General features: G+C 34.7%; 1 protein-coding gene across 1 annotated transcript in view; it reads left to right on the forward strand.

Moving 5' to 3' along the window:
• Positions 1-26,878, forward strand: part of MIA2 (MIA SH3 domain ER export factor 2) — a 120,243-nt gene that overhangs the window by 69,288 nt on the left and 24,077 nt on the right. Inside the window, 14 exon segments of the mRNA XM_053672511.1 lie at positions 254-325; positions 876-980; positions 1,190-1,312; positions 2,387-2,504; positions 3,732-3,778; positions 4,495-4,585; positions 6,639-6,777; positions 9,616-9,717; positions 10,870-10,930; positions 11,815-11,850; positions 14,764-14,831; positions 16,120-16,202; positions 17,837-17,965; positions 22,022-22,180. Coding sequence (XP_053528486.1) covers positions 254-325; positions 876-980; positions 1,190-1,312; positions 2,387-2,504; positions 3,732-3,778; positions 4,495-4,585; positions 6,639-6,777; positions 9,616-9,717; positions 10,870-10,930; positions 11,815-11,850; positions 14,764-14,831; positions 16,120-16,202; positions 17,837-17,965; positions 22,022-22,180 — 1,333 coding nt within the window.

Genomic DNA, 26,878 nt, shown 5'->3' on the forward strand with positions numbered 1-26,878 from the left:
TTTAGTACAATATGATGTTAGTGGACTTTCATAGAGCCTATATAATGTAAATATCATGAAATATTAAAGATGAGATAAAATACTATTTTGTAACTTCATGTAAAATCCCTTTGAGCAAATGGCTGAGTAGGTTTGTTAATTTGAGCCCTTAGCTTGTTGAGGAAAACTCATTAGGTTAGCAATATTTCTAATGTATATGGCATCTTGGAAACTAGAGGAGTTTAGTAAATATTAATTGATGCTGTCTTTTCAGATGGTGGATATTTCAAAAAGGATGCAGTCCTTAGAAGATGAATCAAAATCACTCAAATCACAAGTAGCTGAAGTAAGTTGTCATAGTCTTAACAGGTTTATTGCTTTTGAGAATCATTTTACTTTTACTATTTTGATTCAAGAATAAGATGTAATATTATAATTTAAATATGTGTGTGTGTATTTATACAATGTATTCCAGAAAAGTTCATTTTTTTTTTATCAGATGAGTATTTATTGGGCTATTGCTGGGTACCGGTCACTGTTGAAGGTGATTGGCAGTTAACATTGATAAACAAAATAGACAGAAAAGCTTTCTTGGAGTTTAATTCCTGGTAAGAGAGAAACAGATAAAAAAAAAGTTAACTAAATTTGCTACCTAGTACATAGAAGGGTGCAAGAGGTTAAATCAAGATCCAAGGTCACACCAGCAAGTTGGTGTCTGAGCCATGGCTAGATCCTGATTCTAGGCCAGCCTTTTCTTCTACTACGATGCTATGCTGCCTCTTCTATTAATATTGGCATGTTTTTGACTTAAATTCCATGTTTTAGGGAAGATGTGTAAAACAGAACTATTGTGTTCATCTAATTGTTACAAACTTGGTGTGTTGTATTTTACTTAGGCCAAAACAACCTTCAAAATATTTCAAATGAATGAAGAACGACTTAAGATAGCTATAAAAGATGCTTTGAGTGAAAATTCCCAACTTCAGGAAAGCCAGAAACAGGTTTGTACTCTATAGGGATTCTTCAGACTGTATCTATAAGTCTTCTGTGCATGCGACGACTGACCCGTGCTCGGGGCAAGGAAAGGGTTTTCCTACGTAGCACACGAGCATCTCCTTCTGTGTCTCTTTTGGGTAGGATAAATTTAAAATACATAAAAAAGCATGATAAGATAATACCAGTTTTCTCCTCTTTGGTGTTTGAATTTTAGCTTTTAAAAGAAGCTGAAGAATGGAAAGAACAAGTGAGGGAACTTAATAAACAGAAAGGAACATTTGAAGACTCCGAAGAATACGCCAAACAAGTTCTATGTGAGAAAGAAAAGCAGATCCAGGTAAACAGCCCTGCAGGTTTCAGTAACTGAGTCAACTAGAATTTGACAGTAATTCTGAAATTTGAAAATTTTTGCTTTAGCAGTTTTTTTTCATCATTTGGCCACTTTGAGAATGTACCTTTTTTGGCGTACATTCCAATTTGTACCAGGATTATCAATCTCGCTGCCAAAGGCTCCTTTTTGGCAGCAAGGATGACAAAATACCGGGTCCAGCAGAAGCAACGCCTGCCTGAGTGGGGTTGGTAGTGTGATAATAGGGGTGTGATAATTTATAGTTTTAATTTGAACATTTCACCTGAAATATCACATGGTATGCTTGAGTGTGATATTGTTATGTTCCAGAATTACATGCTTCAGATTTTGTAATAAAAAAGGGGTGTTATTTGTGCCAGACCCTGTATAGACTGTAGTTTGCCATGTAAAATGTGTACATTTTTGCCCAAATTTTTGAGTGAAAAATAACAATGCACATTATACATGGGCAGTACTAATTCTGTATCTATGTAAATGTTTTTAATTCTTTTATTTATGCTTATGCATTAAAAGTGTAACTCTAGAAAGCAATAATGTTATCTGTATGCAAAATAATACCCTGGAATATGATAGGTGGTGGTGTTTCTAAATATAAATAAATAAATAATTGAATTAAAAAATTAAAACAATTATTGCCCTGAGCCTCTGAGCCAAAGGGTTGCCGGTTCAATTTCCAGTCAGGGCACATGCCTGGGTTGCAGGTCAGGTCCCCAGTAGGGGGTCCATGAGAGGCAACCACACATTGATGTTTCTGTCCCTCTCTTCTTCCCTTCCCCTCTCTAAAAATAAATAAAAGCTTTAAAAATTTTTTAAATGGAAGAATTTTTTCCTGAAAGTTTGGGTCAAAAATGTGGGTGCGTGCAGTATATATGGCAAAATACAGTATTTATATATGTAATACCAGGCAGAGAATGAAAAGCTTACGTGCTGTTATTTATGTGCATTGATTTTTAAACTCTTAAGTATACATTCAGAAATTGTAAACCATTAGCATGAAGCATCACACTTTCTTTTTTTCCCCTCCCTTTGCTAAATGTCAAGTCTCTGACTGAACGCTTGCTAAAGATGCAAAATTGGGCTGCTGTTCTTGGAGAAGACTTAATGGGGGATAACTCGGAATTGGAAGCGAAGAGTGATTCAGAAAATGATGCCCTCTTAGGTATTAAATGACATATCTTCTTTCTAGAAATGATGACTACCTCTCCTATTTCCTTGTGGTTCCCCCTGTGCACCATGTGCTTTGGTTTATCTTGTCCATCTTTCTCTAATACTCTGTCCCTTTCTCACCTTCCCTTATATTCAATTTAACCTGCTAGGATACTGCCTTTTCATTAAATCTTTCCCCAACTCCTCCGACAGACCTACAGCCTCCTTCCTCTCTGTTCTTTTTACATACTGGATTGTGTATTGTCATGACAGCAGTTTTCACATGGTTTTGTAATCATTCCAGTGCCTGTTTTCTCCTATACTGTAAGCTAATCAAATGTTGGGTGAGTAGTTTGAAAAATGAGTGTTATATAAATGAATACCTCAGGATATGTTTTTGTGCGTTATTTGGATTTCAGGTGGTTATAGTACTTTTTTCTGGGCCAACCCAAATTGTTATTGCTAGTTTTGTCTGCAGTCTGTAAGCACAGGAAAAAGTTAGGTTTACTACAGCTACCCACTGTATTCTCAGCTAATTCTTTTGACTTAAATTGTTTTTTTTGGAATTTGGTATAATTATAGATTCATAGGAAGTTGCAAAAGAGTGCAAAGAGATCTTGTATATCTTTCACCTAGTCCCACTAATGAGAGTTCTCCTGACTTTTGTGTCCTCTTTTCTGTCTCTTTACTCCTGCATAATAACATATTTTTTAAGGAGAATGTATGATTTAAAAAAAACCCATTTCTTTGATGGTAGCATTAATGCATTGGAGGATAATTACATTTCCAAAGTAAATGCATACAGTTCTGTTTGTACTTTTTCACTTCTGCTTCATTTTATAAGAAATAATTCTTTTTCCAATGAGAAAACTCATACTCGTTTAAATGTTATCTTAATTTGGAGTGTAATTTCACTCATATTTTGTATGGTGAAGGAATCCAAGAATCACCAAGGCTGTGGGACTGTATTTAGGTGAATACTAAATCCTTGTTGTAATTCTCCTCTTGGAATTAATGGTGAAGAACCTTGTTAATTGATGTTCTGGTTCTACCAGTGCTTTTAATGTTTAACTTTCTGGGAGCAGGTTCAGGGCCATTTAGCCTTATATCAAATTCATTATTGTAGCAAGAAGAGGGATTATAAGGCTCTAGTTGAGTGAATTAATAAAATTATTTGGATGTCTCTGTGGCATTGCAGTTTCTTTCTTAACTTATTGTTATATTTTTGTTTTTACAATAGATAATCAACCGAAAGGAGCTTTGAAGAAGTTGATTCATGCTGCTAAGGTTTGTATTACTGCATAAATATAAAAAAATAGAATGTGGATTAAACCCATATAACTTTAGTAACTATTTTAAAAGTCCATTTTATAGTTATTACATAAGTGATCAGAATTTTTAGTAGCAATCAAAATTATCTTCAATTGATTTTTTATAATTTCAGAAATCATATTGTTGATTTTTAGAATTTATTATAACAAAAATTTTAAAAGGTACCTGTTTCTTTTGGGTAAGGAACATATTAAAAATCTTGATTTTCTTCATAATTCTCTTTGAGCATTTTTCTTCCTCTGGTCTCAGTATTTCCCTATCTCTATTGCCTGATAGTCTATTTTGAGAAGTAATACTAGGTTCATTTTCTTCTGGTTTATTCCTTCTCATTTCCATCTTAGTAGTGGTATCCTAATCTTCACTAATCTGTGAGAAAGCATGGTAATGTAATTTGAAGATTAACCAAAACTTACATGTTGGAAGTAAACAGTGAAAGTAACTGCAGCACAAATTTAAGCATCCATCACTGATCTTCTCCATCCCTGTTCTGAAATTTACAACTGTTGATGACTTTGCTAACTTTCTAAAATGAAAGCTATGTTGTTAATTTGTACATTCTAGGCAATAATTTCATCAAATTGATAACAGAGCCTCAGAAGTTGAGATAGTATATAGAAATTTTTTCATGTAACTGATTAATGTTGCTTTTTTCCTTCTCTCATTCTCTGAAGTTAAAAGCTTCTTTAAAAACCCTAGAAGGAGAAAGAAACCAAATATATACTCAATTAACTGAAGTAGATAAAACAAAGGAAGAGCTTACGGGTAGGTAATCGACATACTTTTAAAGTTTTTCTAGCCCTGGCTGGGTGGTTCATGTGGTTGGAGCATCATTCCCATAAACCAAAGGGTGAGGGGTTCGATTCCCTGTCAAGGTACATACCTAGCTAGGTTTCGGATTCGGTCCCTGGTTGGGGTGAGTCAGGGATGCAACAGATCAGTGTTTCTCTTTCACATCAATGTTTCTCTCTCTTCCTTTCCCTTTTTCTAAAACCAGTAAACATATCATCAGGTAAAAATAAAGTTGTTCTAAATAAATACATCTCCTTATGAATGGAACCATGAATTGAATCAACTATGGGATGATCCAGTTTGATACTTTTTTAACTTTTGTTTCTTATTTGTGAAAAATCAGCCCTGAGTTTTTTCTTGTTGGTAACAACTTGTCAGTTTTCTCCATATTTATATGAAATTAAAATAATGAAATTATTTAAAAAAACATGTTAAGACCATACTTGTTTCAGTATTTTATGTGTGAGATGTTTTGTGATATTAAAGAGTAGCCAATTAAAATTGCTAAATTTTCAAAATCTTCGTTAATTGCAAAATCGACCTTCAGTAGTGATATATTTTACCGATGTGTTTACGATATAGTTTTCTTTTTTAATGTAATTGTACAATATCTTAGCACATGCAGAAATGATATTAGATCTGTAGAAAAGATTTTTTTTCATTGAAACATTTTTATTTATTTATTTTATGTAGTTGATATGACTAATATCCCTGAGCCCTGGCTGGTATGGCTCAGTGGATTCAGCCCTGGCTTGCAAACCAAAAGATCACTGGTTCTATTCCCAGTCAGGGCACATGCCTGGTTTGCGGGCTACGTCCACAATTGGGGCCGTGCAATCAGTGTTCATCTCCCTCCTTTTCCCTCCCTCTGCCTCTCTCTAAAAATAAATAAAATCTTAAGAAAAAAATGATTTCACCATAACCATTTGTATAAAAAAAAGATGAAAGGACATACTCAAATGTCAGTAATGATTAACTTTGAATATGGGATTATAGATAGATTTCTTTTCTTTTTATTTATCTGTATTTTCAAAAATTTCTACAATAAGTGAACTATATTTATAAGGAAGCATTTTTTGTAAAGGTTGAACAGCCAAAGATACAGATTATTAAAGAAAAGATAGCCTTATTCACATAGTATTAGTAATTAGATTATTTTTAGATTTTGAAAAATAATATTAACTGAAAAATAAAGTTTTGTTATATGTAATACATAACACTAAAAGCCATGGAATAGTCATTGGAGGAAAAGATAGGGAGTGGAGTCTGCTTTCAAGGAAGCTGCATTTTAGCGTACGAACTAAATATTCCGTAAGTGCCAAAACACCAAGGAGTTTGCTCACCAGTTACCCCATCCCTTTAATACAATTACTTGGACAATCTCTATTATATTCTAAAACTAATATTTGGAGACTATGCCTATGCCTGTACCCTCCTTCCAAATCTAACTTTCTTTTTAAATGGATCATGAAAGAAATTCCTACAATTGATTTTTTTTCTATTCATAACTTGAAAGTTTTCTTCTAAACTGCTTTCCCTCTTTGCTGATCACTTACAGTGCTGTTTTAAGATACAGAGGATTTGAAACAAAATAGTTACAATAGAATTACAAAGATATAATGAAGATTTAAATGTTTATTGTATTTTTTAAAATAGGGATGATCCAGTTTTAATAAAGGTAATATCCAATGTTAATGTCTGTAAAGTGACTGTTCTTGGCAGTGGCTTAAAGCTTATGTTAACAGGTGTAAATTTGAAAGTAACTTACAGGTTTTCTGTTGTTGGAAAAAATTTAGTTTATGAATAATTTATTATTATTAGTTATATTTGATTGACTGAGCTATTACAGTTGTCCCAATTTTTCCCCCTTTGCTCCCCTTCACCCAGCATCCCCTACTCCTTCAGGAAATCTCCATACCATTGTTCAATGATTAATTTTTTTAGTAATTTCTATCTCTATGAAATGTTAATAATATAAAATAAAATATTTACTCCTTTAATGATGACTTTTAAAATTTTTCTATAGAGTGTATTAAAAATCTCCAGACTGAACAAGCATCTTTGCAGCCAGAAAATGATCATCTTGAAAATGAGAATCAAAAGCTTCAGCACAAACTTAAAGTCATGACTGAACTGTATCAAGAAAATGAAATGATACTTCATCGGTAATAAAATTTATGTTGATACTGCTACTGAATAGCAAGTAAAATAGCTTAAAATGTTGCATATAAAGTTTATATGATTATCCAAAGTTCCCAGTTTATGATTGAGTTACATTTCATCAATTCATTTTTTAAAAAAATTCTATTTTAGAGAGAGGGGAAGGGAGGGAGAAGAGAGGATGAGAAACAGCCACGTGAGAGAGAAACCTTGATTGGTTGCACTTTGTATGTGCCCCAGGGGGTGTAACCTTCAGCCCAGGCATGTGTCCCAACTGGTAATCAAACCAGCAACTTTTTGATTCGCTGGACGATGCCCAGCTACCTGAGCCACGTCAGCTGGTGTTCATCATTTTATTTTCTTAAAAAGTTATTTGATCTTGAAACACTGTTTCTTGAAGGATAAAAATGTCATAAATGATTTGGACCTTGCAAACTAGTTCACAAAAATCTTTTTTAACTTCTTATAGATAATCAGAAAATTATTGCCAATTAAACTTCCTAATATTGCAATCTAGGTCAGGGAATCTTGGTGGACATCATAATAATTGCACTGTACTCTTTAACTCCATCTCTGATATATGTAAAACTAATCCCTTTCTCCTGTGTAAATTTCTCCTGACAAAATGTTCCTTGTCTCAGTACGTGGTAGTGTTATTTGCTGAGTTGCTCATGGCAGCTGATCAAGACATCCTTGACTTCTCTTTTTTATATCCCATATTCACACTCTCTTCAAATTCTATCAGTTTGTTTGATAGAATCTGATTCTGATTAATCTTACCACCTCCTGTAGTGCTCTGATCCAAGCCATCGTAGGTTAGGATCTGGTTTGCTGCAGCAGCATCATGGGTGGTATCTCCTTTCATATTCTTAATTTCTGCTCTGATTTCAGCAGCATGACCATTCTAAAACAAGTAATGAGTATTGATACTCTCTTGCTTAGAACCTCCAGGGGCCTTCATCTCACACTCAGAATTTAGTCCAAAGCTTTATTGTGATCTGTAAGCTCTGGCCCCTGGTTGCCTCTTTAATTTCAGCTTATTTATTTTCTTTTTCTCTCACTATATTATAGCCACACTGGCCTTCTTGATGATCTTTAGCATGCTAAGCACATTTGTACCTGGGGCCTTTTGAACATAAAAGGGATTGTTTCAGGTAGAAGAAATACTTTTGAGTGTGTCTTTTGGGCAAAAATGTGATTGATTATATTGTAGAATTTTAAGGAGTGATGTTTAAAATTTCAAAGAAAAATTTCTGTGATACTCAGAGCAAGGACGAGAAGCTGAATAAAGTCCTCGCTGTAAGTGTGTTGTTCACATTGTGATTTTATTCATTCATTAGTTTGAAATGCTTTTTATCATCACGTGAGAACATGCTTATTAATTTTAGAGACAGGGGAAGGGGCGGGAAGAGAGAGATTGAGAAACATTGATGCAAGAGAGAAGCATAGGTTGGTTGCCTCTCAGATGCATCCTCACCAGGGACTGAACCTGTAAGCGAGGCATGTGCCCTGACTGGGAATTGAGCCCATGGCTCTGGTTTATGGGATGGTGCTCCAACCAACTGAGCCACAGAGGCCAGGGCCTTTGAATTTCCAAAATATTTTATAGTCCATTCTTACATTTAAATTAAAATATTCACTACTCAAATTCAATGAATTATGATGCTGGTTGTTCTTCAGAATCAATACCAAGTTGATGGCACTAATAAAATGTTAAAGTAAAATCCTCACCTGCATACGGTGTGATTTACGAGGAGGCAAGCTGTGTTTACCTACACCACCGTCCTGACTGAATGCCCACAGAGGGGTGTCAAAGAATGTCTGGCCATTTTTAATTTGCAGTCTATAAAAACACTTTTCTTTCGTCTTTAAACCAGTTAACACTTTTACGCTTTTCCTAAGGCAGTGACTTCTCTTATAACAACTATAAACAATTGACCTGGAGGGTTGTTTCCTGGTAAGCAATGGGTAATGTGTGTAGCGTATAAAACATTCATAGTTTCCTTGTGGAATTTCTTCCATTGTTTATAATGTTTATTCCCACAGTTCATGAAGTAGAGTCATCCATAGTTAGGACTCCACATGTGTGTTCCTGTGATGTTCAGTATTTCTGGAGGGACCAGTGTTATTGATGGTACTATGTGAACCAGCCCGAGAATGTAGTGTAATGGAGTCATGGCTTGTTAGCTCTGTGCCTTGGTTCAGTTATTTAGTTTCTCTGTGCTTCATTTTTTAAAAATAGTAACCAGACATAGTTGTTGTTGTAGTTAAATAAAATAATACATGTAAAGGTCCAAGAACAGTTTCTGGCACATACTAATAGCATAATAAGTTAGATATTACTATTAAAAAAACCAGAAGTAGTTAGCAGAACTACTACTACTTTCACTTACTTTGGGTTCTTTTTTTCTGTGAGCTGGCCAGGAAGACTAATCACTATTTTACAAGTTAACAACCAACTTAAAAATTACTGAAACTATTTGTCAGTTGCTGATTAAATGTAATACTTCTTTATGTAAGAAGTCTTGATAAATAATAGAGTCATAATAATTTTTATTAATGTTTACCATGATACTCTTATTTTTATGATGAGTTCTTGTAGAAAACTCTTGAAACTTTTTATTAGTAGTACTGTTATTAGACAAGATGCTTTATAATCTGAATTTGTAATAAGTTTTGTGCTAAGAATATTTACATAAGTACCTTGTTTTTCTTGTATGTTATGTTTTAGTGGGATTATGCTCATTGCTTTATGGAATGTACCAGTTGTAATATAATTAAACAGATATAATTGATTATTTTATGACATAGAGTGTCAAGAAATAAAACATTTTTGTTTTAAGGAAATTAACAGTAGAAGAAAACTGCCGGTTAGAGAAAGAGGAAAAACTTTCCAAAGTAGATGAAAAGATCAACCATGCAGCTGAAGAGCTGGACACCTATAGGTAGGTATTAAATATATTTTACCCCTTTTTTTTGAGGTGGGGAAAGTATCCAAAAGCCCAATACCTGAAAAAATAATATAGCAGTAACAATAAAAAATAAAACAATGTAGTTTTGTTTCCTTATTTTCATTTAAATGTCTTGCTGTTATGCCGCTATACAGAAATTATAAAAAAGAAAAATGTTTTTTCTTTCAGTATATGAGCTTTTATTTTATTTTTTAAAGTTTTTTTTTAATGCTTAACTAAGGATGTTTATTGATTTTAGAGAGAGGAAAAGAGAGAGACAGAAAGAGAAAGAGACAGACAGACATTGAGACATCGATTGGTTGCCTTCCATATGCGCCATGACCTGGGATTGAACCCAAACCTGGGTGTGTGCCCTGACCGAGAATTCAACCTGCAACCTTTTTGGTGTATGGTACGATGCTCTAACCAACTGAGCCACTGGGCAAGGGCAGTATTTGAGATTTTAAATCTCTCAAATTAGTTGTATTTGAATGTGGGCAATCCTACTTTATTTTAATGTCAAGAAAATTATGAATAGCCAGTAATTTTTTGAAGTCCTTTCTGTCTGGTACAAATGGGGGAGAATGTATACAGTATTAATGAATTCAAGAATTATGCCACAAAAAGAAGAGTGAGCCACAGTTAAAGTTCAGAAGAAATGTTAATAAGACAATATGTCTATCAGCAGTATACCAAATAGTTGTGATACTTCATTTTACATTAGGAAGTATAAGCTTGAGTTTATTGGAAAGAAGGAATTATCTTGTTCGTCTTCTAAGGTAACAAGTAACATTTTATTTTGCCCAGGTCATTAATTTCCCCGAATTCTTTTAAGATTACAGACATCCGAGTAAGTCTTCAAAGATCATGCTATTTACAAATAAAAATGAACCAATGTGCCATATAAGTCTTTGCATGACCTTTGGTTTGGGTAAACCCAAGTAGCAGTACTTTTAAAGCTTTATTTTAAAATAGTATCAGGAAAAATTATACGTTAGAAGCTCTTAAAGGTGTTAATATATGGAGTTCTTAACTTTTTTTACATGAAACAAAGCACTCTAGATGCTTTCATATTTTCAGTAAAGAGAGTGTGTTCTATCATTTCTTAGTATAATTAATAGTAGAATGATTATTTCTTCCCTGTAGAAAACGAGCCAAAGATCTTGAAGAAGAACTGGAGAAAACCATTCATTCTTACCAAGGACAGGTATGTGTGTGTATGTATTCATAACTTGAAATAATTTTGATTTGTTTGAATTGGTATGTGTTTTGATGCAGGAATGTAGTTACTTGTCTAGTTGTACACCTTTCTTGAGGTTTTGCATGTGGTTTTGGGGCTTTTCTAGGGAACCAGAAGTTCTGGGATACAAGATCTTAAAGTTGCCATGTCTTCTTACAGGGTGGGGCAAAAGTAGGTTTGCAGTTATTTGTATGGAAAATGACATGCAGATTATGATTATTACAACAGCTTCATTAACTGTGTTTTAAATTTTATTTTTGTTTTTAATTTTTTTAGAGGGGAAGGGAGGGAAAAGAGGATGGAGAAGAACATTGATGCGATAGAGAAACATCAATTGGCTACCTTCTGTATGCACCCGAACGGGGATCAGAGGGGGGGGCAGGACGAAACTTGCAACCCAGGCACGTGCCCCCGAGAGAAATCAAACTGGTGACATTTCAGGTTTGCAGGATGATGCCCAACCAACCGAGCCACACTGGCTGGGGCTTACCTCTGTGTTTTGCATACTCACAACTGTAAACCTACTTCTGCTGTACCTTGTATGTCAGCACTGGGATCTTATATTCAGTCCCGCTAGTGTTCCTTAATTAGCAACTCATATGATAGTTGATATTGCATAAAATAGAAATTTACTAGACAAAAAGTTTAGTTGTCTTTACATTCAGTTTTGTTTAAAAGTATAATAGAGTAGATCATATGTATATTAAAATTTGCCTTAAAAATGTTACTTTCAGAGATGCTTCAGTTATTTTGGGTTTACGAGTTGTGTACTGAATTATAGTAGTAGATGTGTATGTTTTTTACATAAGAAAAGTATTTATGAATAATATCGTAATGATTTTCTTTTTTAGGTTATGTCTCATGAAAAAAAAGCACATGATAATTGGGTAAGTTCAGTTCTCTTAGGTTCTTTTATCCAATTGCTCTTTTTCCTAATTTAAAAGAGAAGTATAAAAGGTACTGAAAATAAAGGTAGCATTTAAAAAATCATTTTCTTTTACTGTGTTCCTTATGAACTAAATACTTTGTTACGGCACAGTTATTCACAAAATCTGATTTTTCCTTCTATTCTTTGAACTCATGGTTCTTTGCAAGGAGTTTCTACTCTCTGGGGGAGGTGCTGTGATCTTCATGGCAACATTGTTTTAGGACACTGGATTGCCACTGATTCTGTGGACAAATTACGTAGCATTCTCTGGGCCTGTTGACTCATCTGTAAAACAATGGGATCAGACTGAGTGATAGCTAAAGCCTGTTCTAGTTCTAAAAATCTGAAAATTCTAGTATCTGATTCTCAGTGTTGAATTACAGGGTACACATTAAGAAAAAACCATCATGAGAAATGTTGTGTCAGTCTTCCAGAGGAACTGTGTGAGGAAATCAGAAGATAGAGATTTTGACTAATAATCAGAACAATTCCTCTAACATGTAGAATTGTTGTAAGAGCCAGCCTTTGGAGGACTTGTCCCTAGGAGTCTTCAAGGGGAGGCAGTTTGCACAGTGGGTGGGCACACAGGGTTTGGACTCATGTTGTCTCGGTTGGCATCCCAGTTCCCTCTCCTACTGCCAGGTAGAGCTATCATTAGTACTTATTTCAGAGTTATTGCAATGATTAAATAAGATAATTCATGCAAGGCTGTAAGCCATGTGCCTGCCACATAGTAAGCAAGCCCTTAGTGAATGTTAACTGCTGTTACCACTGTTATGCTGAAGCTTACAGAGAGATACTTCTTAGGAGTGGATGTTTCTTCGAGTGGAGGTTCTAGCTTAATGGGTAGGAAATCAGTTTTGTTGCATGTTTATGTCCTTCCCAGCCCTAAGATTTTGTATGCTCTGTATTGAGAGTTTAAGTGAAGATTTGTTACTGAGTTAAGCTGGACTTTAGTTTTCACCAGTCCTCACCACCTTCTAAATATTCAGATGCTAATTTTTTTTAAGACAGATAGGAATTGATGTTTATTAATACTCTCATGTTCTAGGCACTGTACCTAGGACATTTTACATGTAAATACATATAGAATGCTGTTTCCTCAGTTAATCCACAAAATAACTCTGTAACTAGGTATTATAATTCAAGTTTTACACACGAGGAAACAGCATAATGTCACATTGATTGGAGAGTTAAGAGTCAAATTGGAGATTGAAATTTTGACCTTTTAGATTCTAAATCTTGTACTCTTTCTGTTACTTTACATTGAATTTCTTAAGTAAATAACTACATTGACTTAAGCTAAAATATTCAGAAAATAATTGTCTCAAAATGAAGATATATTTCAGATTTTATAAAAATATATACTCAAAAGCAAAGACTATAGAAAATTAAAAAGAAGTAATCAGCAGTATTGCTTTCATTTATTCCATACTTTTTTGAATACATCTATACATAAAGACACATGTATGTGTTTTTAAAAATGGTATCTTGCCTTGGCTGGTGTAGCTCAGTGGATTGATAGCAGGCCTGCGAATCAAAGGAGGTTCGATTCCCAGTCAGGGCACATGGCTGGGTTGCAGGCCAGTTCCCAGCAGGGGATGCATGAGAAGCAACCATACATTGACATTTCTCTCCCTCTCTCCTTCCTTCCCCTCTAAAGATAAGTAAATAAAATCTTTAAAAAAATGGAATCTTAAGGGTATGTTCCACTGTGTAGAAAATATTTAGAAGTAATATCGATTCTGCATTATTAAAAGTTAAATAAATTAATATTTTATTTGCTAAAATTGTTATGGTATAGTACTCTTTTTTGTTAGTATAAATTGATTATATGGTTATATATTAGAAAAAGATTTACCCATGGAATCTTTTTGATAGTGGTGCTAAACTTTGATTAAGGTATGTTTGCTGTGAATATTTACATAATTTATTCTTTGACCCGTTAAAGTCAATTCTCACATGTACTTCACAATTTTAAGGGAAGACTTTGATAATTATGTTCTTTTACTTATAAAAAATTATGGTTATAGACTGAATTAATTTACCCGCCTTTGTATGGAGATACGTTTACCTAGGATCGGATTGGTTTGGCAGGTGTGGTGTTCCTCACACCGCTGCCTCTCATCTGCAGAGCCCACACAGCAGCTGGGAAACACGCAGTAATCCATTCAGGTTTCACCTTTGACCACACTTTTGGGGATAGTACATGTTCTTCTATTTACCATAAGTGTAGCTTTGTTTTTTACAATACAAATTCTGATTTTCTAACCTTTAATAAGTAAAAGTATCACTAAACAGATGTAAAAAGACCGTGAGAATATTATGTGTCCAGTGCTGCGTACTTAATAGATACGCCGTGTGCTGTGATCATGTTCAGCCATTTTAACAAAATGGCCCGTGCCAGTATGCTGGGAAATTATTTTTGACCTTTATGGTTTCACACAATTACAGTGGTTTTCCAGAGATGCTCACCTTGTTCCATGGCCAGTGCTGCCCTGCGTAGTGATCCTGATTCTCCATTCCCATCACCCTAAGCGTGGAGCCTCCTGCATGCCTCTTGTCATGTTTTTGGATATTTGTAACACCAGATAATGTTAGTCCTTGACTTATATTAAATAACAGTGTTTATCAGCAAGTACATGATTGAACCCCAGCCTTACTTAGCCTCATGCTTTCAGGTTACATGGACCTTATTCCCTTTTAGAATTATTCCCGAAATTAAAACTTTTAACATTGAATTTACTAAAATAGATACTTAAGTGATTGTGATATTTGTATATTTGTATGGCATTACTGAGATATTTATGTAATGTATTTTTCATGTCAAGTTTGTATGAACATATGCTTAACATGTATTGTTTTCTTTAAGTTGGCAGCTCGGACCGCTGAAAGAAACCTCAATGATTTAAGGAAAGAAAATTCTTACCTCAGACAGAAGTAAGTATCTTAGTGAGAGTACTTTAAAAACCTTATTCTTGTTATTTTGTTAATTAGTTAATACTTTATAAGGATAAACAAGAAAACTTGCAGTGAATTCAGCATACCTAGTGGTGAAATTTATTCGTTTTATTAGGAGTTACTAGATTTTTGAAACATTTGTTTTAGGTCACTAACAGAGAAGGAAACTGCTCATAGATTCTTTTATAAAAAGGTGTAACAAAACTTAAACACGGTAGGCAAAGGGTGGTTACACGAGATAGAGAAAGGACAACTGTCTATGAGATAGTATTGCTCAGAGTATCAGATCTTTTAATGGATTAATGGATGGAATAAATGTTTATTACTTCTCGTATCCTTTGGTTTTAATGTATTGGGTAGCATTACTTTACAGTGTAAACATGGAAAGGAGAATAAAAGTGTACACTGTTCAGTCAAAGTAAGAGTTTTTCTATGAGGATTGTACTAGTCTTCCCAGAGTGTTATAAGTTCTTGCCAGAATGTACTGTTAAGATTTTCCAATATTAGTTTTAGTCTTTTTGCTTGCTTTTTATACTCAGATTAAAACCAAAGGAATAAATGTTTTATTTCAGATATGATTGTCAAGAAGTAGAAATAAGATTCTTTTAAAATGTCACCTAGTTCTAAGATAAAGAATTTAGGAGTAAAAGAATATGAGTTAATTGGATTCCAGTTTTATGTTATGGTTGGAATCCTATGGGTAACATTACAATGGAAAGCATTCATAACTCAAAGCAAGGAGCTCTTGTGTTTGAATTCTGGCAATTTAATTTTGAATAAATCATTCAAACTCCTAGCTTTAGTTTCTTTAGTTGAAAAATGGTAGTCTTTAAAAAAAACTTAAAAAAAATTTAAATAGTTCATTTTTTATTGTACTTTTCCCATTAACATTTGAAAAGCAGTAGTTTTGAACTGGTTGACCTTGGAGGGTCCTTCTGTTTCTGAAATTTGGGTTTTGGGATGCTTGTACTCTTCTATAGTCTGATTTTGAAGAAAAAGCAAAACAATTTCACACCTCAGCAAAACATCACTATTACTTGACAGAAAAACCCAACCCTGTTACTGCAAAATAGTAGTGAAGGATATAAAAAAATATTTTGTTCAAAATAATTGTAAAGAATCTGTTTCTTTTTTTATTCGGATCTGTTTCTTTTATGCATATGTTGATAAAGTGAAGAATAGCTTATATTTGATACTGGCATTTTTCTTGAAATGTGGGTGCTTCTTGTGGATGAGTAACTTAGAGATATTTGTTCTTTATTTGCAGATTAACTGAAACAGAGCTTAAACATGAACTTTTAGAAAAAGATCCTTATGCACTTGATGTTCCAAATACAGCATTTGGCAGAGGTAGTTTTTTTAACCCCTTATTTAAGAACACCTATATATTTATGTATATATATTATATACAATTTATATTAGTGTAATTGAATACTATTGTTTGTAAGTATTTTAGGTTTGGAGCTAGGGTTCCAGTCTAGGTCCTCTCACAATTTCTTCAGTTTCTGAATTTTGTTTTCCTAGCAATAATACAAATACTTGCTGCCTCTCTTTCTCAGTGGGATTTTATACAATGATGTATATTTAGTACCTTGAGCTCTTTGAAAAGCAAAGTGTGGTATTCATTAATTACTTTTTGGAGAATGAATGGGTAATGATTGCTTAAGTAGAATAGCATTGTGACTCTTTACATATTAACCATTTTTTTTGGTATTTGTATGAGTTATAAAAATGGGAATTAAAAGTTTTTAATTACTTAAAATATTAATTAAAGGTGGGAAAACCTGGGTAACCTGAATTTTGATTGCTTTAATACCCTCAAGAGAGGACCAGTTCTTTAGAAGATGTATTTACTATTTCTGTCCATTCATTAATAAGTTAGCATCTTTAATGATCTCATACTATTCCAAATAGCTTAAAATTTTCAAAATAATTTTGGTTGACATGGAATTAAGTTTCTGAGACAATGAAAATAAACCATCTTTATATAGCTAGAATCCTGTTAAAATTGTTAAAAAGTTGTAAAATAATTTTGAGAGTCCAGTTTCATTAAAATTAAAGTCTATTTGTACATTTTGAAAGTAGCAGATTATTATGAATTTAAAATAGTAACAAAGTCTGGAGTAGGAGGAATTATACAGAAAGAATTTTTCTCTGAAATTAATGCAGTAGTCTCAGGGGAGAGTAAATAATGCTTTGATCTTTTGTTGTAACTACATTTGTATATTATGTAAATTACATAATAAAATTTATCATGTTTAAGAAGTATTATTTTGGTAGTATTTAAGTTTGTTTGTTTTTCACTATTGGTTTTTCATCTTTTGAAACATAGCCATTATTTAAAAATGGTAAAGTTTGTAAAATGATAGGGCTCTTTGGTTATATGGTTTATAGGTAAAATGACAATTTTTTAAATGAATTAGTATGTGTAAATTGGCTTTTCACTGGCAGTGAACCAAGAAATTTCTGATTATTTAGAATATTTTGTGTTTATTTCTCCTACTTTTCAAAATTTCAAACTTCATTCAAATAATTCATGGCTCAACACAGGCTTTCTGGCCTGATTTAAACTGAGTCCTTCCATGTTACAACCCTTACCAGCTGAAATATTGAGAAGCGTACTGCCATTAAAAACAAAAACAAAACAAACTTTATGCTCCCCAAATCTTCTGTAACTCCAAAATATCACCAGTATTCTTTGCTTAATATTGTATGGTTATTTTATTTATGTGTATTAATTATCAAGAGGATAATGTTTTTCTTGACGACAGTGTACATTTGGTAAACAGATTTTATGGAATACAGAGTTCCCTTATTTAATTCTAACCCATGTTAACAAAACCCAAGGCATAGTCAGTGTTCGGGACGTGGATTAAATTTAAATTGGCAAGAGGGTGACCTGATGATAATTGTTGATGGGATTCTAATTTGTAGGGTAGCTAACTGAAACTATGAATTTAAACATGCTGTTTTAATTATTCCAGAGCATTCCCCATATGGCCCCTCACCATTGGGTCGACCTTCATCTGAAACGAGAGCTTTTCTCTCCCCTCCACCTTTGTTGGAGGGTCCACTCAGATTCTCACCTTTGCTTCCAGGGGGAGGAGGAAGAGGTATATTGTTTAAACATCTTTATTACTCTCGATTCTTCCTTACTTTATAGTTTCATCTCAACTTTTCTTTAAAAACAATCTTTAAAACAATTCTTCGGAAAATGCAGGCATTCCTTGCACTTATTGTGGGTTGCTTTTGTTTGGAAAAGGAGCTCTGTGACATCTAAATTTAATATATTTTTCTCTTAGTAATTGTGTTATGATACAATACATTTTGGTCAAGCAATTGATGCATATCTTTTAAAATCATTTTTAATATCTTAAAAACTATATTTTACATTACATACTATACAACTTTAAAAGAATACATAAAATAACAATATAGCCTAGCATAAAATTGTGTTTCAGTGAAACATTATTAGAATGTAAAATTAAAAAAATTTTTTTTACTTCATCATCATGGTCTTTTATTGTAGAAAATCAAAGTGAAAGAACGTTTATTTTAGTGTTGAGGGATTCAGGATTCCTCTTTTGTACACAGTTTTAATGGGAACCTTAAAAGAGACCTAAAAAAACAATGTCAAGGTCTCTGCCTTGTTACTCCTTTATGTATTATTTTTGAGAATTTCTGGACATACTTCAAGCCCCTAAGTATTAGTCGTTGGTCTTTCTGCATTTACCTAATCAGCACTCACTCAGGTGTTACCCTATGTACCTGGAATATTCACAGATTTTGTTCGTTTATTTTCATAGAGAAGGGACGGGAGGGACAAAGGGAGGTAGAGAAACATCAGTGTTAGAAACACAGGTATGTGCCTCTCGAACATGCCCTGTCCTGGGACTGAACCTGCAACTCAGACATGTGCCCTGACTGGGATTCGAACTGGTGATTTTTTGCTTTGTGGGGCAATACTCCAACCAGTCAGGGCTGGAGTGATCTTTTGATCTCTCTTTTGATCTCTCATCATACTTTGTTCTCTTTGTCAAGTTGCTTTAAAAATTTCCCTTGAATTTTGGCAAATTTGAAAGATTAGAGCCCTCTATTTCCAAAATCAGGACTCTTAGGTTTTTAGCCCCAAGTCTCTGTGTTTTTGGAGCTGATAGCATTCTTCACCAGTGTCATGTTGTCCCCATTCCCCACTTTTTGTTGGTGATTTTAGCATACTGAATGTGAGGTGGGACCAGAAAATACTGAGACCAAACAAAAACAAACTGAACCCACCATAGGAAAGCTCTAATATTCATGTGGATACTACTCATCAAAAAGTAGCATCTCAGAGAGTCTGTGTACTTTCCTGGTGAAACTTTTATTTGGATCTCTTTTAGAATTGCCTTCAAAGAATATGAAAAATTGTTTCTTTATGTTCATGAGATATTCTCTCTTAGCCAATTTCTTATTTACATTCTCTTTCCCCATCCTCAGTTTGCTACACTTAGCATTGGTCCTTCCTTCTTCCTAGTCCCACAGCAGGTTGGGCCCACAGCCTTTACTTGTATTGGCTTTGAACTGAGAGCTCCTGTGGAAAGAGATTGAGTTGTAGGTTGACAGGTGGAGTCCTAAGAGAGCTTTGCTTTAAGCAGTCTGAGGCAGGGACTCATTTTGAAATTCATGTGTGTGCTCTAAAGGCCCTGAATCCATTTCCCCCCAATTTTTTGCCTTGACCTAGAGTAAGAAATACATTTTATATCATGTTATATTATTATTCACCAATATATATGTAATTGAAACATGTATATTGTTTACCAATATATATGTAATTGAAATGGAATAGTACTTATTACTGTTTTCAATGCTTTCTGTTACTTTCTATTCAGTTCTGTTCCATTTCATTAAAAACGAATAGTGGTTAAGACTAAATTAATTTCATGTACCAAAATGGGTTGAGCCAGCAGTCTCAAAAACAGTGCCCTAGAAATAAGGGTATAATTGGCTAGATGCAAATGTGAGTCACCTTAAGTTGAACGATATAAGTCAAGGATTGCTTGTAGTCATTAGAATATTTGGAATAAGAGTAAAAAAACTACCTTTGATTTCTCCTCTCCTATTTAAATTACTGTCCTCTCCTTTTTAATTACTTTCAAGATGTGATGTATTTGCGTTATTTGCAAGGGTGTTTTACTATTTGTTAGAAAAGCCAGAGAAGAATCGAAAAGAAAGTGCAATGGTACAGCATATAGCCTGGTTACCCGTGTAACAAACAACAATTTTAAATAAACAAACAAACAAACAAACAAGTAAGCAAGCTATAGAGGTTTTAGGTAAGTAATCAACAGGTCCGAAAACAGCTGCTTTGGACTAAACGTTTCTATGACCCACCAAAGAAGGATGACGAGTGCCCTTCCTTTTTTCTTTTATTACCTTTTAAAATTTGAAAGTTTGCACGAGATTATGTTTGAATAAATGTTTGAATGAGATTGAGTATAAGGAAAATAATTTCTTTTTAGAGTAATTTGTGTATAACACTGTCTGAATGAAAAATTTTAACTGTTAGTAATGTAAGTTTGTAATTTTCTCTGGGTAGTAAGTCAGTGGCCCTGTACCTGGCCCTCTGGCAGTAAACAACCAGAAGAAAGCCTTTGACTGTCTCTGCCAAAGATCTGTGCTCCACTCTAGATGAATTTAGCCTAACTGACTCCTGCACATTTCTTACCAAGATAGCTTTCTTCTTTTCCAGCGTTTTTCTTCTAATGAACTGTTGCTTAGAAGGATGTGCAAGCTAGAAGGAGAGATTTGGGGAATTTAATAGAATGTACACCTGTAGGGAAAAGAGATAGTTCATCTTCTTACACGAATGTCAGTTTACCTCTTGACTACAAAAGAGAGTAGATAAAATTTTTTTACAAGATTACTATGTATTTAAAAAAAACTTTACACTGATTTGTGCAAGTTACAAAGAGAAAGTCAAATTAATTTCTGTTTATTCTTAAGAGAGGTTCTGAAATGTGGGAAGCATTTTAGAAAGACTTCTACTTCAAAATGATTTTATTTTTAAAACTGTTCCTTGAAAGGGAATAAGTTTCTGTTTTCTGGGCAATATAATTTTGAGAAGACCTCATTCACCCCTCAGTGATGGACAAATGAGGTATTGATATATTTTATTATTTAGTGTTTAAAATAATTTTTACATTTGTTTTTCTATTTTAATTGAATATGGGTTATTAATTGAGGTACCCCTTTTTATTAATGTAGGCATGATAGATTTTAAAAATTCAGATGAATATTATTTTGCTTGAAGTGTTTGTCCCAACAAGTGCTGTTGTTTCTGAAACTGTTCTTTTAGACTTGCCTTCAAGACTATGAGCTCTTTTTGAAGGTAAATTTGACACTTATCGTAGATATTGCTACAAGCCATTTTATAAATAGCCAAATTCATCTGATGGTTTAAAGTTTGTATCAGACTGGTTAAAATTATTTTGGGGAGAAGTTCAGAGTCATTGTTTCAGCATTGAGGTATAATTTCTTGAGTGGCTCTAAAGTTAATGTGAATATATTTCCAAAAATACTTTTCTAAGAAATACTTTGAGTAGTTGCGGAATTATTGAAATATGTATGTATATTGGTGCTAAGATGACTCTTAAAGAAATCATGTTCTTTGACTATTGGTAGATTAGTTTAAGCAATAAAAACTTCATACTTATTGTATTGCCTCATAGAAATATTTACTTTGAAATTTACTTTCTACTTTTATTTTTCAGATATTTATAATTTAAAATTTAACCACCATATAAAGGACACATGGACAAAAATAAGGGGGAGGTTGGAAATGGGAGGGAGGTAGGGAGGCTGGGGGGTGGACTGGGATGGGAGTAAAAGGCAGAAAACTGTACTCGAACAACAATTAAAATGAAAAAACATTAAAAAATTTAACCACCAATTTTATATGTTAAAATACTGTGAAGATAACATTTAAAAACAAATTTTACAAGCGAGTGCTTGTTTATGCACATGGCAGAGTTGTCCTAGAAATGGCTTTCATAGGAGAGAGTTGTTGTCTAATGTGTCCTCATTATTAGAATCTGTTTTCCATTTTAAAAAAGTGTCTGGAATTTATTCAATCATAGGCTTTAAAATACTTTTTTAGGAAAAACAGAATTGTATTTTTTTTCTTTAATTAGGCTCAGAAGGCCCAGGGAATCCTCAGGACCATCCAATTATTAACGAAAGAAGAAAATCGAGCTGTGATAAGTTAACTGATCCTCACAGGGAACCTTCTGACGCCGGGTCCCTTTCACCTCCGTGGGATCAGGATCGTAGGGTGATGATTCCTCCGTCAGGTATGGAAAGAGTATGTAACATACAGGCATGTGCCCTGTCGTAAGAAAAACCATGATACATATTAGAACACATCAATAGCACAAATATCCAAAAATAATTATTCATATTACTGAACGTAATTAGGTATACTTAATGTGAATAATGAGGTATAATTATTCACATTACTGAAAGTTATTTTATACCCCTCCCCCCATGGAACATCTTTATTGTTTTCATTGCTTATGGAAATAATACATGTTTGTTTTAGAAAATCTGAACAATGCAGAAATGTGAAGTTAGGAAAGTTGAAAAATCCTGCTATCGCTTTAGCATGCCTCTCCCAGAATTTACTTATACAACAAGGTCTGTCCAGAAAGTATCTAGTCATATATTATGAAAAATAGAGACATTGATTGCAGAAGGTATGAGATACAAGAAACACTGTACATAAGATGATGACGCCTCAGTCCCTCAAAGTAGGGACCTTGGGGCCTCACACAGTTCTCCTAATCATCATCAACTGCCCCGTTATATTTTTCTGAATCTCATCAATGGTCTGAATTCACTTCCCTTTCAAAGGTGATTTTAGTTTTGGGAAAAGCCAGAAGTCACAGAGCCCTAAATCTGGGCTGCAGAGGGGTTGAGTCACCTGAGTGATTTGATGTTTTGCCAAAAATGTCTGCATAAGATGTGATGCATGAGCAGGTGCATGTTGTGACGAAGCTGCCAATCACCACTTGCCCGTAGCTGTGGCCTTCTGAATCATCCAAATAGTTTCTGCAGAGGAATGTTAAAGCTTAATGGAAAATTTGATGCAGATTCGTTTCTCTGCTAGCTCAGTCATGTTGAATGTGAAGTCCACGTAGTATACATACTCACTAGATGGTGTTTATCACCCCCACTGACCAGTACAATGAAGTCATCATTGTTCACACATGCACATTAGAATCCACTCTCCTTGGCTACCAGGTTACATCGATGTTGCACAAACCATTCTCATTATATTAACAATGGTTGGACTTTTCCTAGACCTCATTTATCTTTTAGGGATTTTTTGAGGGAAGGGTATGCATTCATGAACATAGGTATACAAAGTTCTGCATTACTTACATTGCACTTATAGTAACCACTCTCTTTTTTTTTATTTTAAAAATATTTTATTTGTAACCACTCTCTTGTAATTGTCTTTTATTGATTGATTGATTGAATTTTAGAGGAGTGGAGAGAGAGACATTGATTTTTAAATTTATTTATGCCTTCATTGGTCATTTCTTGTATTCACCCTGAGCAGAGATTGAATCCTTAACCTCAGCATATTGGGGGATACTCTAACCAATGGAGTTACCTGGTTAGGGCATAATTGTCTGTCTTCCTTTCCTTTCCTTCCCTTCCCTTCCCTTCCCTTCCCTTCCCTTCCCTTCCCTTCCTTCCTTCCCTTCCCTTCCTTCCCTTCCCTTCCTTCCCTTCCCTTCCCTTCCTTCCTTCCCTTCCCTTCCTTCCCTTCCCTTCCCTCCCCCCCTCCCCTCCCCTCCCCTCCCCTCCCCTCCCTCCCCTCCCCCCCCTCCCCTCCCCTCCCCTCCCCTCCCCTCCCCTCCCCTCCCCTCCCTTCCCTTCCTTCTTTCCTTTCTTTCCTTTCTTTCCTTTCTTTCCTTCCTTTCTTTCCTTTCTTTCCTTTCTTTCTTTCTTTCTTTCCTTCCCTTTCCCTTTCCCTTTCCCTTTCCCTTTCCCTTTCCCTTCCTTTCCTTATCTGAGGGCAGTTTTTCATTGCTTTTACAAAGACAGGAAAAGAGAAAGAGAGAGGAACATTAAAATGAGAAACATTAATTGGTTGCCTTTTTGTTGGCACCCCGACTGGGGATCAAACCCACAACCTGGGTTGTGCCCTGACCATGAATCAAACCCGTGACTGTCTAGTCTATGGGAAGACACTCTTAACCAATTGAGCCATATGAGACAGAGCTACTTGTCTTTTTTTTTAACTGAATAATGTATCTTAGATATCTTGCCAAAATATATATATTTACCAGAAGACTCATAGCAGAATATCCTGAAAAAAGGCAATTACTGTTGTTCCTATAACCCCTAATTTTTAAAAAGTATTTCTCATTGATTACGCTATTACAGTTTTCCCAATTTTTTCCCCTTTATCCCCCCTCCAACCTGTCCCCCCAACCCTCCAGCATTCTGCCCCCTTAGTTCATGTCCACGGGTTGTACATGTAAGTTCTTCGAGCCCTCTGTTTCCTATACCATTTTTTATCTCTCCCTATTTTATGCCTACCAACCATGCTTCTTCTTCCCTGTACCTTTCCCCCCTGTTCCTCCCTTCCCCCTCCCCACTGAACTCCTTCTGTGTGATGTCCATTTCTCTGATTCGGTTCCTGTTCTGGTTGTTTCCTTAGTTTTTATTTCTATTGTTTTTCTTTTCTTTTAGGTTCATTTGTTGATAGTTGTGAGTTTGGTATCATTTATTGTTCATATTTTTTATCTTCTTTTTCTTAGATAAGTCCTTTTAACATTTCATATAATAAGGGCTTGGTGATGATGAACTCCTTTAACTTGACCTTATCCGAGAAGTACTTTATCTGCCTTTCCATTCTAAATGAAAGCTTTGCTGGATAGAGTAATCTTGGATGGAGCTCTTTGCCTTTCATGACTTAGAATACTTCTTTTCAGCCCCTTCTTGCCTATAAGGTTTCTTTTGAGAAATCAGCTGACAGTCTGATGGGAACTCCTTTGTAGGTAACTGTCTCCTTATATCTTGCTGCTTTTAGGATTTTCTCTTTGTCTTTAATTTGGGGTAACTTAATGTTGATGTGCCTTGGTATGTTATTCTTTGGGTCCAACTTCTTTGGGACTCTGTGGGCTTCCTGGACTTCCTGGAAGTCTTTCCTTTGCCAGTTTTGGGACGTTTTCCTTCATTATTTGTTCAGATAAATTTTTGATTTCTTGCTGTTGTTCTTCTCTTTTTGGCACCCCTGTAATTCAGATATTGGAACATTTCCGGTTGTCCCAAAGAATCCTCAGCCTCTCTTCATTTATTTTATTCTTGTTTTTTTGTTCTGATTCAGTTGGATGTTTATTTCTTCCTTTTGTTCCAAATCATTGCTTTGAATCCTGGTTTCCTTCTTGTCACTGTTGGTTCCCTGAATATTTTGCTTTATTTCATTTTGGGTATCTTTCATTTGTTCTCTCATTTTTTGACCAAGCTCAATCAGTTCTGTGAGCATTTTGATTACTAGGGCCATAAATTCTCCACCTGATAGGTTGGCAATCTTCTCATCCCTTAGTTCTGAGGTTTTGCTGTGTTCTTTCATTTGGGCCATATTTCTTTGTCTTGGTGCAGCTGATAGGTTGTAAGAGGGCAGGGCCTTAGATGTTCACCCAGGCCAGGCAACCCTCTTTGCTGTGCTGCCTGTGTGGGAGGGGCCAGAGAGGGAGCAGTGCAGCTTGCCTTCTTGTCTCTAGTGCACTTTCCAACAGACTCTCCTGTCAGACTGGAAGTATCTGTCATCGGGGCAACCCCAGCCTTAGCCAATAGTCAGTTCTGAGTCTCAGTTTTCCCCTTAAGTCAGTCCCTCCCTCATAGTTTTTGGGGGGGTTGGCAGTCAGCCCTGCCCCTCAGCCGCCTCCCTGGTTGTTCTGGTTGATTTTTTCTGTAATTCCTAGGTTGTAGGAGTTCCATGTAGTTTGATTTTCTGGTGATTTTGGTTGTTTATTGATTTTAGATTGGTTGTTATCCGTCTTTTGGTTGTGCAAGGAAGTGAAGGGTTTCTACCTATGCCTCCATCTTGGTCAGAACAGGTGGAATAGATTCTCCTATAACCCCTAATTCAAATGTATTTCAAATTAGTTAGTTTGTTGAACTTTTACTTATGCCCAGTATGTCAGATATTGTTATTGAAAGTTAGCTATGTCTGCATAGTATAAATTTGTTACATTTAAAACAATATACTATTTCGTATTTCTTCCTGAGAAGCTGGAGAAGGAAGAATATTGTGGTTAAACATGTTTAATTTCAGAAATTAATCTTTGTTATGGTATACGTGTATGTTCTCTGAAGTGATAATCCTTACTCTGTGGCTCCTTCTGTGTTTGATATCACCTAAGAATATTAGATTCATAAAGGTAGATACTCGTGTTATTTTTGTTCAGAACACCTAGAACAATGCTAGGTACGTAGTATTTGTTTAGGAAATATTGTCGAATGAATGAATACCTAACTCTGAGAAAGCTTGAGTATTTTTTTCTACTGTTTTTATATTTAGAAATATATATGCTGTTACTTACAAACTTAATGAATTTAGAAAGGGGTGGCATAGAACATCTTTGAAAGACTTTTTGTAGGTGTTTAATTTAATATTCACTTAAAAGTGTTTAGCTGTCATAAAAAGAAGATTAATAAATTACAACCTCTGTTCCAAGGGACTTGATTATAAGATTGTGGCAGATATCGTATCTTTACATCTGTGTAGACCTTTAGAGAATTCACAAGTTATTGGTCCCAAGAGTCTCTGTATATGTTCTGCCTCTCTTCCTAAAGCATCATCTGTTTGTCGTTGGTGCATCTCCATCCCATCTAAATAGTCACTGAACAGGTTTCTGGGTTGGTTCTTTTATTTTGTATTACAAATTGCTAATTGGTAAATTAGACCATGAAACGGGATAAGAAGACCTAGGTATTTATTTTATCATTCTGTTAATTTCTTGTGTAACCTT

The sequence above is a fragment of the Artibeus jamaicensis genome, unplaced genomic scaffold, assembly GCF_021234435.1.
Source record: "Artibeus jamaicensis isolate MK-2021 breed Jamaican fruit bat unplaced genomic scaffold, CSHL_Jam_final contig_760, whole genome shotgun sequence".
In the NCBI taxonomy this organism is placed as follows: domain Eukaryota; kingdom Metazoa; phylum Chordata; class Mammalia; order Chiroptera; family Phyllostomidae; genus Artibeus; species Artibeus jamaicensis.